General features: G+C 48.7%; 1 protein-coding gene across 3 annotated transcripts in view; it reads left to right on the top strand.

Moving 5' to 3' along the window:
* Positions 1 to 18912, top strand: part of HDLBP (high density lipoprotein binding protein) — a 72479-nt gene that overhangs the window by 37063 nt on the left and 16504 nt on the right. For all 3 annotated transcript variants that reach the window (XM_047721634.1, XM_047721635.1, XM_047721633.1), the window contains exons 2-14: positions 943 to 1007; positions 2199 to 2311; positions 3797 to 3954; positions 5191 to 5406; positions 10558 to 10764; positions 10844 to 11059; positions 11569 to 11775; positions 11931 to 12038; positions 13295 to 13399; positions 13728 to 13806; positions 17182 to 17321; positions 18498 to 18602; positions 18729 to 18842. In XM_047721634.1, coding sequence (XP_047577590.1) covers positions 2236 to 2311; positions 3797 to 3954; positions 5191 to 5406; positions 10558 to 10764; positions 10844 to 11059; positions 11569 to 11775; positions 11931 to 12038; positions 13295 to 13399; positions 13728 to 13806; positions 17182 to 17321; positions 18498 to 18602; positions 18729 to 18842 — 1731 coding nt within the window. In that variant the 5' untranslated portion in view covers positions 943 to 1007; positions 2199 to 2235. The remainder of the gene's footprint in view (positions 1 to 942; positions 1008 to 2198; positions 2312 to 3796; positions 3955 to 5190; positions 5407 to 10557; positions 10765 to 10843; positions 11060 to 11568; positions 11776 to 11930; positions 12039 to 13294; positions 13400 to 13727; positions 13807 to 17181; positions 17322 to 18497; positions 18603 to 18728; positions 18843 to 18912) is intronic.

Raw genomic sequence — 18912 nt, 5'->3', positions numbered from 1 at the left:
TCTGCTGATATACCCCTGATTGCCGCGACCTGTCTTCTAGCTTCTGAATTACGCGTCGCCGTATTGGCAAGAATTTGACAATGTTATTCTCCATTTAGGTAGTCGGTGTTTTTATTACTGTTGTGGATTCTCCCATTTTGGACACCTACCCTACCCCCATCGTAAAATCCACCTCCTTGCACTTTACTGAGTGTGTGTGGGGTTTGTGTAAAGCGGCAGGTAACCTACTGGGAAGCCTCCCTCTCCCGAAGTCCCCAAGGCAAGATGGCCCACACCCTCTTGCTTCACAGAGTAGTTCTTGGTCCTCCCCAGACAGCCTTTGAAGGCTCCTTCCAACCCTGCTATTTTATGGCTAGTTTCTAAATCCCCAGTGGATTAGAAGGGACGGAAGGACTTTTACAGGAGAACAGCGAGAACAAAGTAACTACAAACCCATAGCGAGCTCATAAAGGCAGTAGCTCTCAGTCACCCTAAAGAGCTCGGGACCCCAAGGTCCACGTTCTGTACTGCATGGGAGCACAGGTTCACAGAGTCTTTGTCTTTGTGGCACAGCAGTCAGAGATTAGGTGAATACAGGGGAAATTACTCAGCCATGCAGGAGAACCATCAATTGTGTAAGGATTTTACTTCAAAATGGTCAAATTTAAAAGTTTTGACATTAAGGGATCACTCCCTCAGGTCCAGTGGGAAGAGTTGCCCTCTCAAAGTTCTGGATGGTTTAGATTTTACTGTGATAGGTTTTGTTCGAAGTTAGTAGCCTGGGGGCAGAGCATCCTTTTTTCCCTCAAGAAACTTGTCTAAATATTAGTATTAGTAAGCAAAGTATAAATAACATTTTGCTTTCTTCTGGTTGGGAGGTAAAAGGATCTGGGTTATAGAATGTAGATAAGTAACTTCCCTCTGGTTTTCTTCTCGTTTGCCCTCCCTTCCTGTCCCACACAGCAAAAACTGGCAGGCTGACATAGGCAGCCTCAGGACGGACTCTCTGGCTACTGACCGTTTTGCTGGTAAGTGTGACTGTCCTTTCTGAAGGTTTCTTGTCCCTGGGCTGCATGTGTACCTTCTTTCGTTACGTTTCTAGTGGTTCTTGAGAAACTTGCTGTAACGACAGGAGCCATGTCCACGTGCACCTTTCAGGTGCGTCATCTGGCTTCCACCTAGTTTTAAACCTTTTCTTTCTCAAATGTGAATTACGTTTGTTCAGGATTATCTGAATTTGGATCTTGCCTCTCTTGAGGAATGCAGGGCTTAATTTTCTTGAACTTGGAACAAGGTCTCACAGAGCTGTGAAAAGTACGCAAAAGCTCCCTCTTATTACATCACTTAGCTCTCTTATGCTTTGCCATGGTGGTGGAGAAAGACACTTGGCGCATAATGGCGTGAAAGAGTGGGTTTCTCCTCATCACAGTAGCTTGGAGCTCACCTAGAGTTGAAGGGAGGAAGTGAACACACCTGCCTGCATGAGCCTGAGTCCTACTGCCTACCCCGGCCCTCAGGCGTGGGGTCTGGAGGCAGAGACTGCTTGGTGCTTTCCATGAACTGAGGAACTATGTGCCCTTGGGCCGGGTCCCACCTGCTCTGGGTCCACTCTGAGCCCTGAGAGCTAGGACATCCAGACAAGAACCAGCCAGCCCCTGTCAGGCACTTCACCGCCCGCTCCTTGCTGTTACAGTGTCACCAGTGGGCGCTGAGAGACTGCTCTTTGCGCCATGGGGCCTGTGGACATTGCTAGGGTGTGCGGTGCGCTGGGCCTTGCTGACCGGGCCTGCTATCCTTACAGAAGTGGGCTGATTGCTTCTTGTAGCCACTGTCCTGTGGTGTATTTTACAAGCATCAGGAGGCACGTGGATGAACAAAATAACTGAGATGGCTGTTAAGAAAAGCTTCCAGAGGTTGATCTGCAGGCTGTCTCTATAGCCCCAGAGATCATGGGACTGGAGCTGTCAGCTTGGGCCTCTGGCTCCTCACATAGAGGATAACCTTTGGGGAGAGAGTTGTCCAAGGACCATCCTTCATTTGCATTTTTCCTTTCCTCATTTACTGAAAATTTGGGTATCCTCTTGTATCAGAGGTTGTAAGTGAAGAAAACGGTGTGGTTTGCTGGTGAAACAGGATAAAGCCTTTGGCTAAAACTCTGTGCCTCGCAGTTTGGCTGTGCCTTGACACTCTCGTCTCTGCCGCCCTCCCTCCTGCTTCAGTGGCTCACCCGGATTGTGCGTAGGCGCGAGATCAACCATGAGCTCCGTTGCAGTTTTGACCCAAGAGAGCTTTGCTGAACACCGAAGTGGGCTGGTTCCGCAACAGATGAAAGGTGAACGCCCTTTTGTCCTCATCTTCCCATTTGGAGACACCGCTGCTTCCAAATCTTTGTCAGATCTTTAAGGCCTTTGAGAAGTGCCTTTTGGGACTGGAGCTGCGGGGTGGAGCCTGGCCTCCCGCCTCTTCCCTGCTCCGACTGGCACTGCCTGCATGGCCCTTCTGTGCAGGGTGGAATTGGGCAGACTGACAGATACTTCTGGGTGCAGAAAGTTTTGAAGTGTGGACCACTTCCTTTCTGGAAAGCCAGTGATTTTGATCCTCGGTCATTAAAATGAGATTGTTTTTCAAAATTGCTGTCCCCCAGGTGTGCTGAACTAAAATCCTTCAAAATCTGGTATATATTTACAAAAACAGGATAGCTTGATTTGAATGCTAAAGTTTCATCTATAATCTTTCAGCTGTGTGTAAAATTATTTAAAATTTTCAGGTGAGAAAGTAGATTAACTGAATCAACAGTCAGTTGTTAAGTGTAATTAAAATAAAAAGTTCACTTCGTGCATCCCACTGGCTGTGTTACAAGTGCTCATTTCTAGGGCAGTGGAGGCCCACATCGTGCAGAGTGCCTGCCAGACGTACTCTTTCTACCTGATGCACCAGCCCTGTAGAGTCTGCATTTCTAGATGAGGGAAGCAAGGCTCTGACAGGCTCCAGCTGCTTGTCAGCACCAGGCCTTTACTGGTGTCCTGGGATAGCACAGCCATGCAGCTAGAAGTGGTGAACCCCGAGATGGACGCAGGCCTGTCTGATTCCAAAGGTCATCTCCCTGCTCTGTGGCACATCCATTCACAGTGGGTTTTATTGAGCCCTGCCATTGCTGGGGCATTTGGGGTGATCCAAAACAGTCCCTCTCCTGTTTTCACGGAGCTGTGGTTAATGGGACACAAAACCGTGAATGATCAGGGCACTGTGGGGGATGGAAGCGCTTACTGCTCTTGTTGCTCTTTGCAGGGGGCGGGGGTCAGAGATGGCAGCTCCCACAAGGGTGATTTTCAGCACCGTGTGCTCTGGTGGGCAGTCGGCTGGAATCGGCCTCAGAGGTGGTCCCCACGGGCAGTGCTGAGCAGCAGAGTTATCTTGTTCTGCGGACTAAAGGGCTGGTTATGTGCCAGGCATTGTCATAGTTGTGATTTTTTAAGTACAGGATCAGCAGGGTCTGGGGCTGAAATTCTTTGTGGTAAGGCCTGTTTTCAAGGGGCTCACCCCATTCGGAAAGGAGTGGGGCCCCCAATGTCTGAACTGACCGCTCATAAGAAGGCTACTTCTCCAGGCCACATGCTGAACCTGAGGGCACGCTGGGCCTAGGGACCACCTGGGGTGCTTTCCCATCACTGAATGAAGGGATTGGGGTACAGGGTGTCACTCAAGCAATTAATGTTGTTTCTCTTCTTTCTTGACATTAAAACTCTCCAAGTGTTTTTTTTTTTTGTCTAATGTTGAAAGCACTGTGTTTCCTTTTAATCCATGTTGGCCGGTCCAGTTGCTACTTTAAATTCAGAAGAGGAGAGCGACCCCCCAACCTACAAAGATGCCTTTCCTCCACTCCCGGAGAAATCAGCTTGCTTGGAAAATGCCCAGGAGCCTGCTGGCGCCTGGAGTAACAAGATCCGGCCCATCAAAGCTTCTGTCATCACTCAGGTAGAAACTCCTTTCTTTTCTTTACCTGCTCCTCCAAGCAGGAAGTGGTAGCATCTGATGGAATGGGTTCTGAACACACACGAATGAGCAGGCTTTGGGGCATGTAAGGGGAGAGGCTTTCAGAGTAGATCCGACCCCACTGCTTGTGAAGCCGTCCATGCTCATTTTTACCGTCTGGTCCCAGCACCCAAGAGGAACAGGTCCCGTTGTTTCTTAGGTCCACTGCAACCGTCTCTGCTCCCAGTTGCTGGAAGGGGCTTTCCACGTCACCAGCCCCAACAAGAACTTGTCCGTCTTCTCTGCTTTCTCTCCCACCATGTCAAAGCAAGTCTTTTCCTTTTGGCGTACCTGACCCCATTTTCTTGGTTTGCTTTGATCTCGTTACCCCATCTCTCTGCTACCTTAGCATGGGATATTGGCAGGCAAAGTACTTTTCTCTGTGTGTACTTGTGTTGGGTCGTGGTTGCCGATTACCTACCACTCACTTGCTGAGAAGACCCCTTCACTGAACCTGAGACTCTTAACCGATTGCATCCTGGATCTTTCCATTCTGGTGGCTGTCTAAGATTGGACTGGTGTGTCCTCAGTCTTCCTGATCATGTTAACTGCACCATGTTCTACATAGGGGTTCAGACCCAAGAGCAGGAGTCATCTCGGTCCTCCTGCTTCCACCCTTGCCTCAGCTTACTCCCTCCTCCACAGAAGAGCTGGAGCGAAGCTGGATCATCGGTCAGCTTGTATCCTTCTGCCTGAACCCTGCTTCGTTGCCTTCTCCTTTTGCTGTAGAAGAGGCATAGGGACCCAGCCCTTTCCTTTCTTCCTGCTTGGACTGCACCCCACTGTGCTCATACTGCTCCCCGCCTGCCCCTGTTCGTTGCCCTCACCCTTTTGCTCTTGCTGACCTCTGAGTATGGTGATTCTCTGTATCTCCCTGTCTCCCAGCCTCTCTCCCCTCCCCGTCTCTTCCCTCCGCTGCACTCACTGCCACCTGATGCTTCTTTGCTGTCTGTGTCGGGGAGTCATTCTCTTTGCTGGAGCACCGGCCTTCCGCCCTTTGGTGCTTTTTGCCTGCCTCTCCATCCCAGTCTCTCTGGCCTTGGAGCAGGGGCAAGGAGCAGGGTTACATAGAGATGAGTGAACTCAGGCTCCTTACTCTGTATATTCAGTGCCTAAACCCTTACAAGCCCTCCCATCTCTTGATGTCTTCACCTTCCCTTTTTGACCTTTCCTGAGTAGGTGTTCCATGTACCCCTGGAGGAGAGAAAATACAAGGACATGAACCAGTTTGGAGAAGGTGAACAAGCAAAAATCTGCTTGGAGATCATGCAGAGGACTGGTGCCCACCTGGAGCTGTCTCTTGCCAAAGACCAGGGCCTTTCCATCATGGTGTCAGGGAAGCTGGACGCCGTCATGAAAGCCCGGAAGGACATTGTCGCTAGACTGCAGACTCAGGTGGGTCTCGCCAGCCCCGTCCTCCTCGTGGGTATACTCCAGTTCTGTGCCACTGGCTCCAACACATACGGCTCTGGTTTCATCAGACCCTTCCCTCCCGGGTCTTCAAGGCCAGAGTTCAGAGGTAGTGCAACAATGTTCGGGACCTCCCAGCATTTTTAGCTGAAAAAACACTAAATCAGTGACAAGTGAGGACACCAACCATTTTTGCTATTTGGGCGAATAGACTGAAAGATAAAGGCTTGTCCCAGAGGCAGAGACATACAGAGAAGCCAGGCCTGTGGGATGGTAGAATGAGGACACCACCACAAGTCACTCATTCCCAGGGCGAGGCTCAAGAGTCACCCCATTGCTGCTTAAATATGCATTTCCAGGTCCTATCTCGGGAGAGTACAAGTTCAAATGTTATTTGTTTTCAACCAGTTCCCATAGTCCTTAGCAGTCTGATAGCACTACTTGAAATTTACTGGGGGACTGTTGTAATAAGTAAGTAAACCTGTGATGTGTTTCTCCACACGGCATCATTTAAAGATCAAGGTAAATGCAGAGAATCTTACTCAGATGTCAGTGATGGGTGCCTGGGTGGCGCAGTCGGTTGAGCGTTGACTCCTGATTTTAGCTCAGGGCGTGATCTTGAGGTTGTTAAGATCAAGCCCTGTGTTGGGCTCTGTGGTTGGCGCAGAGTCCGCTTGGGATTTTCTCTCCCTCCGTCCGTCCCCTGGCACACATACGTGCACGTGCTCTCTCTCTCTCCCTCACTCTCTAAAATAAGTGACTTTTTTTTAAAGTTTAAAAAAATGTTTCATTGAACAGATACAGCTTTAGTTGGGTTTACTTAGAAACGGAGGTCCAGGGGGTGCCTGTCTGGTTCAGTCAGTATACTGAGTACAACTTTTGATCTTGGGGTTGGAAGTTTGAGCCCTCCATTGGGTAGAGATTACTTTAAAATACAACTTCCAAAAAAAAAAAAAAAAAGTGAGGGTCCTCCTCAGAGTCTGTGAGCTCACTGGGGAGCAGCTCTAGAATATGGTGGCTAGAAGGTAGGGCACTGTGGGTCAGGAGCCAGGGGCTCAGCAGGAAGGACAGGATTTGCCCTGTGCTGTCCAAGCTCTCTCTCCCTCAGCCACACAGGGCCTTGGGACAGTACCTAATCCCCTCAGTAGCTTCAGGGAATGAGATGATTAAGTGGAAGTAGTTGAAAAATGTGTCAATTGCTTCATGTTGTGGCTAGTGCATAGCAGTAAGCTCTCAGGCTTTTGCTGTTTACTGGTTGGTAAATATTTGAGTATTTTGTGATTGAAAACTAGGCAGGGAGGACACCTGAACCACTCCACTCTCTGCACCCCCACACATCCGCTGCCATTACTTTAAAGCAGATTGCGGATATGTTATTCACTTGTAAATCATTCCGTGTGCCCCCACTTTTTTTTTTTTTTTAAGATTTTTATTTATTTGAGAGAGCACAGAGGGAGAGGGAGAAGCAGACTCACTACTGAGCAGGGAGTCCAGTTATGGGACTGGATCAGGACCCAGGGCCCTGAGATCATGACCTGAACCAAAGACAGACGCTTAACCGACTGAGCCACCCAGGTACCCCTATATTTTTTGGGGGGTTTTTTGTTTGTTTTGTTTTTATAAATAACCTACCGGACTGTTAACTCACTTATTAAAATTAATAGTAATTTCTGGACGTATACCCATATTTAACATGGTCTGTGTATGGACTTCCCTCATTATCTCCAGATGTCTTTCTGAGTTGACGTGTTTAAATCGGCATCCAAACAAGACCTGCCTGCTGTGTGTGTTGGGGCTCATGCCCTCTTCTGTTCCTCGGCAGTGCCCTCCCCTCCTTTTCTTAATGCCTTTGATTTTCGGGGATAAGCAGGTGTTTGCTTTATCTCACTGTCCATCACTGTTGCCTGTGAAGTGGTGGTTATATCCCGGTGGTTACTTTCACGCTCAGCTTACTTGTCTGGCAGGAGAACTTGTGGGTGGTCCTGTGTAGTTGCTATTGATTCCCAGATGGATCCCTAGACTCAGGAGTCTTCAGCAAATCCATACATGAATAAAGTTCTTGATTATTCTTTTGTCTAGAGGTTATATCATCTCCACAATTCACTGCAGTGTGGATGGCAGCTTTCTGGCCCCTGCCCCACACTGGTTGCTGTCCTTGTGACGAGCTTGCCTCCACTGGCTGCTCAGTCAGTGTTGGGACTGCGTTGGCGCTGCAGCATCTCTGCCGGGGATCCGTGAATCCTTCTTTGTGTCATTATAAACTTTTTGATATATTGATTAGTTGTTAAGGTGAAATTGCATCATCTTTGGACAGTGGGACCCCATTTGGTTGGCACCCTGCAGCTTTCTGGGGTGACCATTCATGTCCCCCAGTTCCTAATCTCTAATATGGAGAGTGCCAGGCTGATCATGGCCACAGACCTAATGTGGAACTCTTCACCTACCGCATGAGTTCAAACTGATAGTTCTAAAGAAGATGAAAGATGGAGTTTTTTTAAAGGTTTTTATTTTTTTAAGATTTTATTTATTTGAGAGAGAGTGAGCATGAGAGGGGGAAGGGCAGAGGGAGAAACAAACAAACAGGGAGCCCGATACAGGGCTCAATCCCGGAACTCCAGGATCATGACCTGAGTTGAAGGCAGTCGCTCAACCAACTGAGCCACCCAGGTGTCCCCAAAAGATGGAATTTTAAAATCACTAGAAGGAATGCGTACTGTCATCTTGAGATATAGTTAGGTTGGTACAAAGGTTGGTACAAAGAGTGGTATAATAAGGTTCAGTCAGAGATCGCCTCTGCACCCTGTCCTTCCCTCCCCTGCCAGCTGGCCATTCATCGTCTTTGATGGACCCTTCTCTTGTTCCGGTTGGAGAGTAGAAGCAGAAGATGACTTGCCGTAGTAAACCCTGTTCTGCACCTTGTCTTTTCCTGCATATTTTCTGGAGGTGTCTACGTATCAGCAAATAGTGGCTCTGCTCCTTCCTTTGTACAGCTGCGAGATGCTCAGCAGATGTGGTGGGATTTATTCAAGTCTTCCTGTTGAAGTCCTGAAGGCACTTCCATTTGGGTGCCTTCCCGACTTTTCTTTTACACATCGTGTCTCAATAAAAACCTTGCGTGTGTGGGATTTCCTATTTCATCCGTTGTGTCTCAAGATCCATTTCCTAGCAGTGAGATGGCTGGGTCAGAGAGCAACACACATAAGTAACTGTGCAGTAGCTGTGGGCCTGTCCCTCAGGTGCTGCCCATTGTCTGCACTTTCCAGGGCCTCCCCTACCGCCTTGCCACACCCATTAAAAGCTTGGGCTTTTGTCATTCTGGAAGGTAGCTGAGTATACTTTTATTTTGGACTTTTCAAATGAACAAGATTGAGTGTCTTTTTAATATTTAAGGACTCTGGGCTTTGTTTTGTGCACTGTCTTCGGACAGTGGTGGAGGCCTCTACCTTTTCCATCAGAGGTAGAGGCCTCCACCTTGCTTGGTGTAGTTGGGTCCTTAAAAACCCTGCACCTTACAGACCACGTTTCCCACTTCGCGATTTGTTTTTGATCTTGGTGTGTTTGCTGTATGACTTTTTATTCTATTGCAGTCAAATTCCATTACTCTTTTTGTTCTTTTGAGTCCTTATTAGGAAAATTTTTTTCACTTCCAGGTTGTAAGAAATCTCATCTTTTCTCTGGTGCCTGGAAGGGGGGGCTCTTCCGTTTCAGTTCCTGATGAGTTTGGGATTTCTCTGGAACAGTGCAAGGTGCAGACCCACTTTCGTCCTTCTCCAGACATCTGTTAGGTTGCCAACACCAGTTTTAAGTTTTCCCCACCCCGTGATTTGATTGGCTGTTTTTACGAAGTATGCTCTGTTCTTTGCATGGGTTTTCGGTTCTAAAGTGTTGGTCTTCCTCTCTGTTAACTAGTGTTCTGTTCTAAGGGATTCTAGTTCTCTTCTCCCGGTTACATACCTCAGAAGTTTTAAAAAGTTGTGCGTTCCCAGGGGTGCAGGCCTGTGTTCTTTCTTGTCCCATCTTTGTGCCTCCTTTGCTTCCTTGGGTGTCCTTCCATGGGGCCATGTTCCATGTGGGTCCACCCTCAGCAGGCTCTCCCCTCAAGCACAGCTCCGAGTACAGGCCTAGCTGGTTGTGTATGTTTGTCACATTAAAAAAATAACGTTTTTATTTTCCTTACACATTTTTAATCATGACTAGATTTAAATTCTGTGGAGGCAGTCACTTGATTCTTCTCATGTGTAACACTGATTACCTAATATCGAACCACTTTGGGAGTAAATGTTACTCGAACAGAATGTATGAGTTGCTGGTCTTTCTGCGCTAGTTGGGAAGTGAGGACCTTTTTTATTGCCTCTGTGAAATAATTTAACATTTTTGTTTTGAGTGTTAAGTGGTCTGCTATAAGCTTATCCCCCTGACTGGCCTGTGAGTCTGCTTCACTGGTGCTGGGAGTGTTGACACTTCCCTTTCTTAAGTCTTCTTGGCAGCTACTGTCTGCACAGAGTCAGGAAGACTAGGAGCCCCTGTCCTCCTTGCTCTCTGTCACCTCAGAAAGTTGCTTGATTTCTAGCATTTGGACTCACTGGATGAACGCTTTGGATTATTTCTATTTTATTTCCTCAGACAGGTTATCTATTTTAAACTGGTGGTAAAAGAGATAGAAAAAAGAGTTTATTATGGGTTATAGGGCTTATGGTTGGGGGGGAAAATAGCCTGGGCCTCCAGAAACAAATCAGTCTGGTTAGTCAATATGTACCTGCTTTCCTGTCTCATCCTAGGATGGTGTTAGCAATCATCAAAGTGGAAAATAAGACAGATTAGCATTCCTGAATATTCCTGTTCTTATGATGGCTTAGAGGGCCGAGAAGATGTTGAACAAATAATTACCCCTAAATAATTAAGACAGCTGAAGGTCTGACATGGGACCATGGGAATGTATCACACTTGAACTTTTCCTAGCCTTGGGGTCAGGTTAAGCTTCCCCAAGAACATGATGTTAACTCGAGACTGTTCTGAGGGACGGGTGGGGGGCTGGCTAGGCAGGAATGGCATTTCAGCCGGAGAGAATATTGTGGAGAAATAGGCTTTTTCGTAACCTACAGACATCAACGTTCTTTGGTTCTCTTCCTGTTGTAGGCCTCAGCGACTGTAGCCATTCCCAAAGAACACCACCGCTTTGTTATTGGCAAAAATGGAGAGAAACTGCAAGACTTGGAGCTCAAAACTGCAACCAAAATCCAGATCCCACGCCCAGATGACGCCAGCAATCAGATCAGGATCACCGGTACCAAAGAAGGCATCGAGAAAGCTCGCCATGAAGTCCTACTCATCTCTGCTGAGCAGGTGGGGCCAGCTGAGAGGTTGGGGTGTGTGCATTGGCCTTAGCCCCAGAGCCACACCCTCATGGTTCTATCCTTCCCAGGACAAACGTGCTGTTGAGAGGCTGGAAGTGGAGAAGGCGTTCCATCCCTTCATCGCTGGGCCATATAACCGACTTGTTGGCGAGATCATGCAGGAGACAGGAACACGCATCAACATCCCCCCACCCAGTGTCAACCGGACAGAAATCGTCTTCACGGGAGAGAAGGAGCAGTTGGCTCAGGCTGTGGCTCGAATCAAGAAGATCTACGAGGAGAAGGTAGCGGTTGGGAAGAGCATGTAGGGTGGTCACGCAGAGGTGTGGCTTAGGCCAGCTCCACCCCTAGCCTCTTGTGTCCAGACAAGTTCGGTTTCCGGTCAGTTAGGACGGAGTGCTGCTGGGCAGGGAAGAGAGGCTGGAGCTCTGAGCTGGATGGCCGGGCTGCGGCAGGCCTGCAGCACGGAGCTGGCCGTGTCTCTGAGCTAGTGGTTAGCCTCACCCTAGTGGGCTGTGAAATCCCAACCTTTTTCTCGGAGGTGTGGATGGAACCTGGGGTCAGTCTGGGCGGGACTTAAATTCTCTGGTGATTCTCATGGGGAGAAAACCCAGTTCTCCTTGCTCAGTGGAGTTTCTGGGGAGTGGGCTTTTCCCCATCTTCACTTGCTGGGGCTCACAGAGTGTAGTCTAGGGCTCTGCGCTTGCTCCCTCCCTTTTTGGTGACAGCGTTCTGTCCCCACCTGTTCCTCCCTGGCCCTTCTCTCTGATGCCCTTATGGTACTCTTCCTTAGAAAAAGAAGACCACAACCATCGCCGTGGAGGTGAAGAAATCCCAGCACAAGTATGTCATCGGGCCGAAGGGCAATTCCTTACAGGAGATCCTGGAAAGAACGGGAGTTTCTGTGGAGATCCCACCGTCAGACAGCATCTCGGAGACTGTGATACTTCGAGGCGAGCCTGAAAAGCTAGGGCAGGCACTGACTGAAGTTTATGCCAAGGTAACTGCCTTCAGGAGTGGATCCTAGCTGCTTCTTGTGGGGCCGGCCTCTTGAATCGCGTTTCCAGGCCCCGGGAGCAGGGACCGTGCCGGGCGGGGAGCGCGAGCATGGAGCCCAGGCTGCACAGCCCACCACTCTGCTTCCTGGTTTCCTAGGCCAACAGTTTTACTGTGTCATCTGTCTCTGCTCCTTCCTGGCTACACCGGTTCATCATCGGCAAAAAAGGGCAGAATCTGGCCAAAATCACTCAGCAGATGCCCAAGGTGAGGAGGCATTGGGAATTTGTTACTCTGAGTTCTTGCTTTTGTCCTTCCCCTTCTGACATTTGTTTTCTTGCTGTTTATTCTGGGGATGGCCCTTGAGATCGTGGCACATTGTGTGTGTGACAGTTTCCACGGTTAGCTGAGGAGGAACAAAATAAATTTTTAAAAATACTCTGTCATTCTTTTGGTTCTTTTACCCAGAGACTGTGTATCTTGCTTGATTTCATGACTTTAGCAGACGTCTCCCTTGTCTGTCACAGCACAGTAACTTGCACACAGTTCCATCTGTGCTCTCAGAAGAGCACACGTGTGCTCAGCTCATGTGAGGCTTGGAGTGACGGCCTCTTCATGCTTTCCATCTTTGTCCTTTGACGTCTTCCCACTTTTCCAGAGATCACCGCAGCTCCCAGTGAACGTGCACAGGATGGCTTGCCAGAGAACATATCCCCTCTACTGTCGTCCTGTTCACACTTCGTTTCCAACTGACTTCTTAGTCCTTTTGCTTTCCTAGCCTCTGAGCTCTGGCTCACACAGATGCAGTGGCTTCGTGGGGCTGCTCTCCCCTACTGCCCTTGTCCCCTGTTGCCTTCTTGCCTGGTGTGTTGTAAATGAGGACAGAGCTGCCTTGCCTGTGGACCATCCCTGGGCAGCTATACATGAGTTAAATTCTATCCCTGTTGTTTATCTCATTTCTTACTCGAGCAGAGAAGAGTGTCCTTGGGGCTGCCTGAGTGGCTCAGTCAGTTGAACGTCCAACTATTAATTTCAGCTCAGGTCATGATCTCAGGGTGGTGGGATCAAACCCCTCGTTGGACTCTGTGCTGAGCTGCTTGAGACTCTCTCTTCCTCTTCCTCTGCCCTCCCCACTTGTGCACATGCAGGCACACACCTGGTCTCTCTCGCTCTTAAAAATTAAATAAAAGAAGAATGGGCCTGTAACAATAAAAGTGGTACCGGGAATGATGGGGGCAGTTGGTACTGATGTGCTTTCAGTCTGTGGTTTTGCTGTTTGGTACATCGTGGAGGATATCACAGTTCCCATATCTGGTGACAGGAAGAGGATTAGGCCACAATATTTAGACCAGAATAATAGGCATCCCCCAGCCTCCCCCTTCAGTATTCCAGGTGGGGTTGTGGACATGTGTTTACATAAAGCAGTTGGGATTGGCTGCTGCCTCAGCAAAGCTCCACAGGTTCTGAGAGGGTACTGCCACTGTGCCATCCTGACCATCTCTTTCCTGATTCTGCTGTGATAGGTGCACATTGAGTTCACAGAGGGTGAGGACAAGATCACCCTGGAAGGCCCCACAGAGGATGTAAACGTGGCCCAGGAACAGATCGAAGCCATGGTCAAAGACTTGGTAAGGTGCCCCTTTGCATGTTCTGGGTGCTGCTGAACCCAGGGCTTAGCCAGGATATCCTTGTTTGCCTGTCACACATCATGTGGGTGGGTGGGCCTGGGGACATCTGGGGTAAGCACTGGGCTCTGAAATAGAAGCTGGCAAAGTCCAGGAAGGTCACAGATAGGTCTTTCAAGGGGGCCAGAAGGACAGTCTTGGAATAATGACCTAAGGTGACAAAGGTAAGAGCTGTCAGCTCATGGACTTGGGCTCTGGTGATGTGTCTATGACCATGGCACACGCCATGGCCTCGAGAGCTTATCTCTGGACTCGTTCTGTTTTCCTACAGATTAACCGGATGGACTACGTGGAAATCAACGTGGACCACAAGTTCCACAGACACCTCATCGGGAAGAGCGGGGCCAACAGTGAGTAGGACTGATGGCACGGAGGGCAACTGTGGTAGGACAAAGTCATGCATTCTGACTGGGTGTCCTAGTCTTCTCCTCAGGCTGTAGTTGGTCTGCAGACCTGGGACCTTAACCAACCTGGTCAGAGGCCACGGTGAAGGCGCACCTAAGCCCGATGGGGTCACATCTGGGCTTCGCAGTCCCCATGGACTCAGTGGTGCACAGGGCCCTGGTGGGGCCACCCCAGGAGTAGGAAAGGTCGGGGCTCACAGGTGTGCCTTTTGGTACATGTAGTAAGGCTGTAGCCCAGTTGAGCTTGCTCAGACTAGGGATGTGAATGCAGTTTGCGGGAAGTGGGCTGAGTGAATGCTCTGCCCAGATGGAGAACGTTTTCTGAAATCCCACACCTGGGCCCAGCTCGCCTGTAAGGCCACCCCCAACATCACAGTGTGCTCCCGGTTCCTGCGCCTCACCGGCAGCCAATGGTGAGAGGGCAGCGTGCGGCGGGTCTGGGTCCTTCCTGCGGTTGCAGAGAACCCACCTGTGCAGACAGGGTGCCCTGCAAGGGTGTCCCCTTCAGTTTTTGCCTGATGTCATCCAGTTTGTGTTCATAGTTAGTGTGAACTTGTCAGCTCTGCTGTATTTGTTGTCAGTTCTGTGTGCCCAGGGACTTTCCACAATGGTAGTGACAGTCCACGGACACAGAGTCCATGGAAGCTCCCTGTGGTGTTCCTTGCACATGTTCCTCGAGCCATGCACACACTGTAACTTGCTTTTGTTTGTTTTGTTTTGATTAATGGTACAGTATCTTTTTTTTTTAAAGAACATAAGCAAGTGCAGTTCTGACGTTCATTTCTGATGTCTGCTCTCTAGGAGTATTGAGACCACCAGGGTGGTTCACGTTATGTCTGGTCTGTTTTTGCTTTCATCCCCTACCCCCGCTCTTTACTTTTCATGGTCTAAAGTCTCCAGCCTGGCTTCTGAGTCCTTGGCTCTGGTTGTCTCTGCATTTGCTCACGTTGCTCCTCGGTGGCCCCTATGGAGTTTGGGCAAAGTGCTGGTCTTGTTTCCTGGGATAAGGCCTCCCCAGGGTGTGGGAGCGTGGCCTTTGTCCAAAGTAGGTGACAGAACTCCATATGTTTTGCAGAGACAGGGAAGCGCTCAATTTGGATCTGAGCTGATGGGGTACTTTCTCTACGCAACAATGTATGGCCTCCATGGAGCCCTAAGGTGGTCATCGGGGTACTCTTGTTTTTAGTTAATGTAAAGCTTTCTGATTTTTAGTGGTTTCTATTTTTGTTTTTTTGAGAGTAATTTTGTGACCTAAGAACAGTGGTTCAGTTCCCAGACTTGCTTCCACATTAGAAACACCTGGGATCTTTATCAGTGGAACAGAATAGAGAACCCAGACATGGACCGTCGGCTATATGGCCAACTAATCTTCGACAAAGCAGGAAAGAATGTCCAGTGGAAAAGAGACAGTCTCTTCAACAAATGGTGCTGGGATAATTGGACAGCCACATGCAGAAGTATGAAACTGGACCATTTCCTTACACCACACACAAAAATAGACTCAAAATGATGAAAGACCTAAATGTGAGGCAGGCACCCATTAAAATCCCTGAGGAGAACACAGGCAGCGACCTCTTTAGCATCGACCGAGGTGACTTTTTACTAGACACATCTTCAAAGGCAAAAATGAACTTTTGGAACTTCGTCAAGACAAAAAGCTTCTGCCCAGCAAAGGAAAACAGTTCACAAAACCAAAAGATGGCCAACAGAATGGGGGAAGATATTTGTAAATGCCATATCAGATAAGGTATCCAAAAATCTATAAAGAACGTAATCAAACTCAACACCAAAATAATCCAGTCAGGAAATGGGCAGAGGATGAACACACATTTCTCCAAAGAAAACATACAAATGGCTGGGGTTCCTGGGTGGCTCAGTCGGTTAAGCCTCTGCCTTCGGCTCAGATCATCATCTCAGGATCCTGGGACCGAGCGCCACATAGGGCTCCCTGCTCAGTGAAGAGTCTGCTTCTCCCTCTCCCTCTGCCTTGGCCGCCATTCGGGCTCACACTCTCTCTCTCTCCCTCAAAGAAATAAAATCTTAAAAAAGACAACATACAAATAGCCAGCAGACACGTAAAAAGATGCTCAACATTATGTGGCATCAGAGAAATAAAAATCAAAACCACAGTGACCTTATACCAGTCAGAACAACAGATGCTAGCGAGGATTCGGAGAAAGGGGAACCCTGTTACACTGTTGGTGCGAATGCAAACTGGTGCAGCTGCTGTGGAAAACCGGATGGGGGTTCCTCAAGAACTATTATAGAGCTACTCTACAACCCAGCAATTGAGCTACTTAGGTTTTTATCCAAAGGATACAAACAGAGTCATCTGAAGGGGCACCTGCATCCCAATGTCTAGAGCAGCAGTGTCCGCAAGAGCCAAACTATGAAAAGAGCCCAGATGTCCATCAACAGATGAATGAAGAAAAAGCTGTGTGTACACACACACACACACACACACACACACAATGGAATATTACTCAGCCATCAAAAAAGTGAAATTTGCCATTTGCAACAATGTGAATGGAACTAGAGGGTGTTATTCTAAGTGAAATAAGTCAATTGAAGAAAGACAATTGTATGATCTTACTCCTATGTGGAACTTAAGAAACAAAACAGGTTCATAGAGGAAGGAGGGAAAAATAAAATCACCATAACAGACTTGTAATCATAGGAAACAAATTAAGGGTTGTCGTTGGGGAGGAGGGTGGGCGAATGGGGTAACTGGGTGATGCATGTAGGAGGGCCCGTGATGGAATGAGCACTAGCTGTTGCATAAGACTGATGAATCACTGAACTCTACCTCTGAAATTAATAATACAGAATGTGTTAATTAATTGAGTTTAAATTTAAAAAAGCTTTCTAATATTTCACGACACTCTTGGTGAAAATAGTAGTTATCAATGAATGTAACTTTTCTGATACCACATAATCAAATGTGTCAACTGCATATTTTAGTAAACTATCATTTTCCAAGTCATCAATACATGAGTAAAAGATCCAAAGTAAAAAAAAAAAAAGAAAGCGGCTGTGGTCTTTAAAGTATTCTGAAGCCCCGTCCATAGCCCAGAGCAGCAAACCCTCATGGCCTGAGTGGCCCCAGCCATCAGTCATATGACGCAGTCGGGGTGATGCTGACTTGGTTGGTCTAGGTGCAGACCACAGTTTGAGAGAATGGAGAGTTCTTGGTATGGTGGCTTCGTCTCCCTCTTCGCAGGATGGCTGATGAGGTGGTTTGGCCTATTCTGCCAGGTTGTAGTCACTGACAGAACTTAGTAGATTCTGAGTCCAAAATGTGTTTCCTTTTGTATCCTTAAGTAAACAGAATCAAAGACCAGTATAAGGTGTCCGTGCGCATCCCTCCTGACAGTGAGAAGAGCAACCTGATTCGCATCGAGGGGGACCCGCAGGGTGTACAGCAGGCCAAACGGGAGCTGCTGGAGCTCGCCTCTCGGATGGTAAGACCTGCAGCTGGGTCCTGCCGGGGAGGAACCCGCGGACCTGTGTCAGGGCCTCTGCGGACTAGCATTGTTCTCACCCGCAGTGCTGCAGAAGGGGAATCATCCGCTTGGGAGTGGCTCTGCGGCAGGGGTTTCCGCCTTGGCCAAATCCGAGTCTGATGCTTGAGGGACCAATTCTGAAAAGCACCCAAGTGACTCTCACGTGCAGCTAAGGTTGAAAATTCTGCTGTGTGGTTGTCTGCAACTCTGAGGGTTGGAGGAGAGGGGGGCATGGGTCCTGTTCCCGGGGCTAAGCTGCCAGCACTGGTGTGTTTTTCTGGAATGTGTGAGTCAGATGCAGATAACCATGTAGCAGTGATTCTCCAGTCTGGCTGCATGTAGGGGTCACTGGGGTGCCTTTCAGAATCCAGAGTTACCTACTGGGTGAGTGATCGTTGCTTAGCACAGACACGTGCAGAACGTCAGTAAAGCCTTAGGCAGGGCAATGCATGTGGCTCATCGGGGCAAGGAGTGAGTCCCCCACCTCTACTGGCACCGGTGCCCAAGCCTGGAGCCCCCTGAGGCCCACTTCTGACAGTAGGCTTTCCCCTGTCCTCAGCTGCAAGCCAGCAGGTGCGGCCTTTGTCTGGCCAGGGCCCCTTGGTCTGGGGTGTCTTGTGCCTGTGTTGGACTCCTGAACCCTTGTTTCTCTGTCAGCCTGATGCCAGTCTGATGCAGAATCTCCCTTGAGTTCTTTCAGACAGTTGGCTGGTAGTGTGTTTTCCTTTATTCTGGCTCTGCTACTGCTTTTGTATTTATTGTGACATTTTAGTGAGACCTGAGGGATGATGAGAACTATGCAAGTTCATTATTCTTTCTTAATAATGATCTGCACAGGGCAGTGCTCTGAACCACGCTGTGTTCAGGAAGGATCCCTGCCCATCCTGCAGAGTGTTACACCTCATGGTCTCTTGTTCTTGTCAACATAGAGGCGCTAAGTGAGCCGCTGTGGTGACGAAGGCCACCTGCTGAATCACACCTCCTTGTGGAGAACAACGCACAACCCTGTTGTTGGAGAGAGCAGGTGTCCTCTAGTGGCTCGTGACTCCCAGGGATGCCACAGACCGGTGCTGTGCTCCCCGGGCTCCCAGGAGCCTCCTGCTCTAGTGTCGTCTCCTTGCATTGTGTTTTTAGGAAAATGAGCGCACCAAGGATCTGATCATTGAGCAGAGATTCCATCGCACAATCATCGGGCAGAAGGGTGAACGGATCCGTGAAATTCGTGACAAATTCCCAGAGGTAAAGGTTTTCCAACGGCATTCTTCAGCCCTCTAGGAGTGATTGATTGGTCCTTAAAGAGAGTCAGTATTTTAGAATCCAGTCTTTACCAATAACTGAACTTGAATTTGTGATGATTTGTTCCAGGTTATCATCAACTTTCCAGACCCAGCACAAAAAAGTGATATTGTTCAACTCCGAGGGCCGAAGAATGAGGTGGAAAAATGCACAAAATACATGCAGAAGATGGTGGCAGATCTGGTAGGGGATGTTTCCCATCCTTTGTTGTGATGGCGCTGCTGGTGGCAGAGAGACCCGGGGGTGTGTCCCA

The sequence above is a fragment of the Lutra lutra genome, chromosome 3 (genome assembly GCF_902655055.1).
Source record: "Lutra lutra chromosome 3, mLutLut1.2, whole genome shotgun sequence".
NCBI lineage: Eukaryota > Metazoa > Chordata > Mammalia > Carnivora > Mustelidae > Lutra > Lutra lutra.
This window is presented reverse-complemented; position numbering and strand designations above follow the sequence as displayed.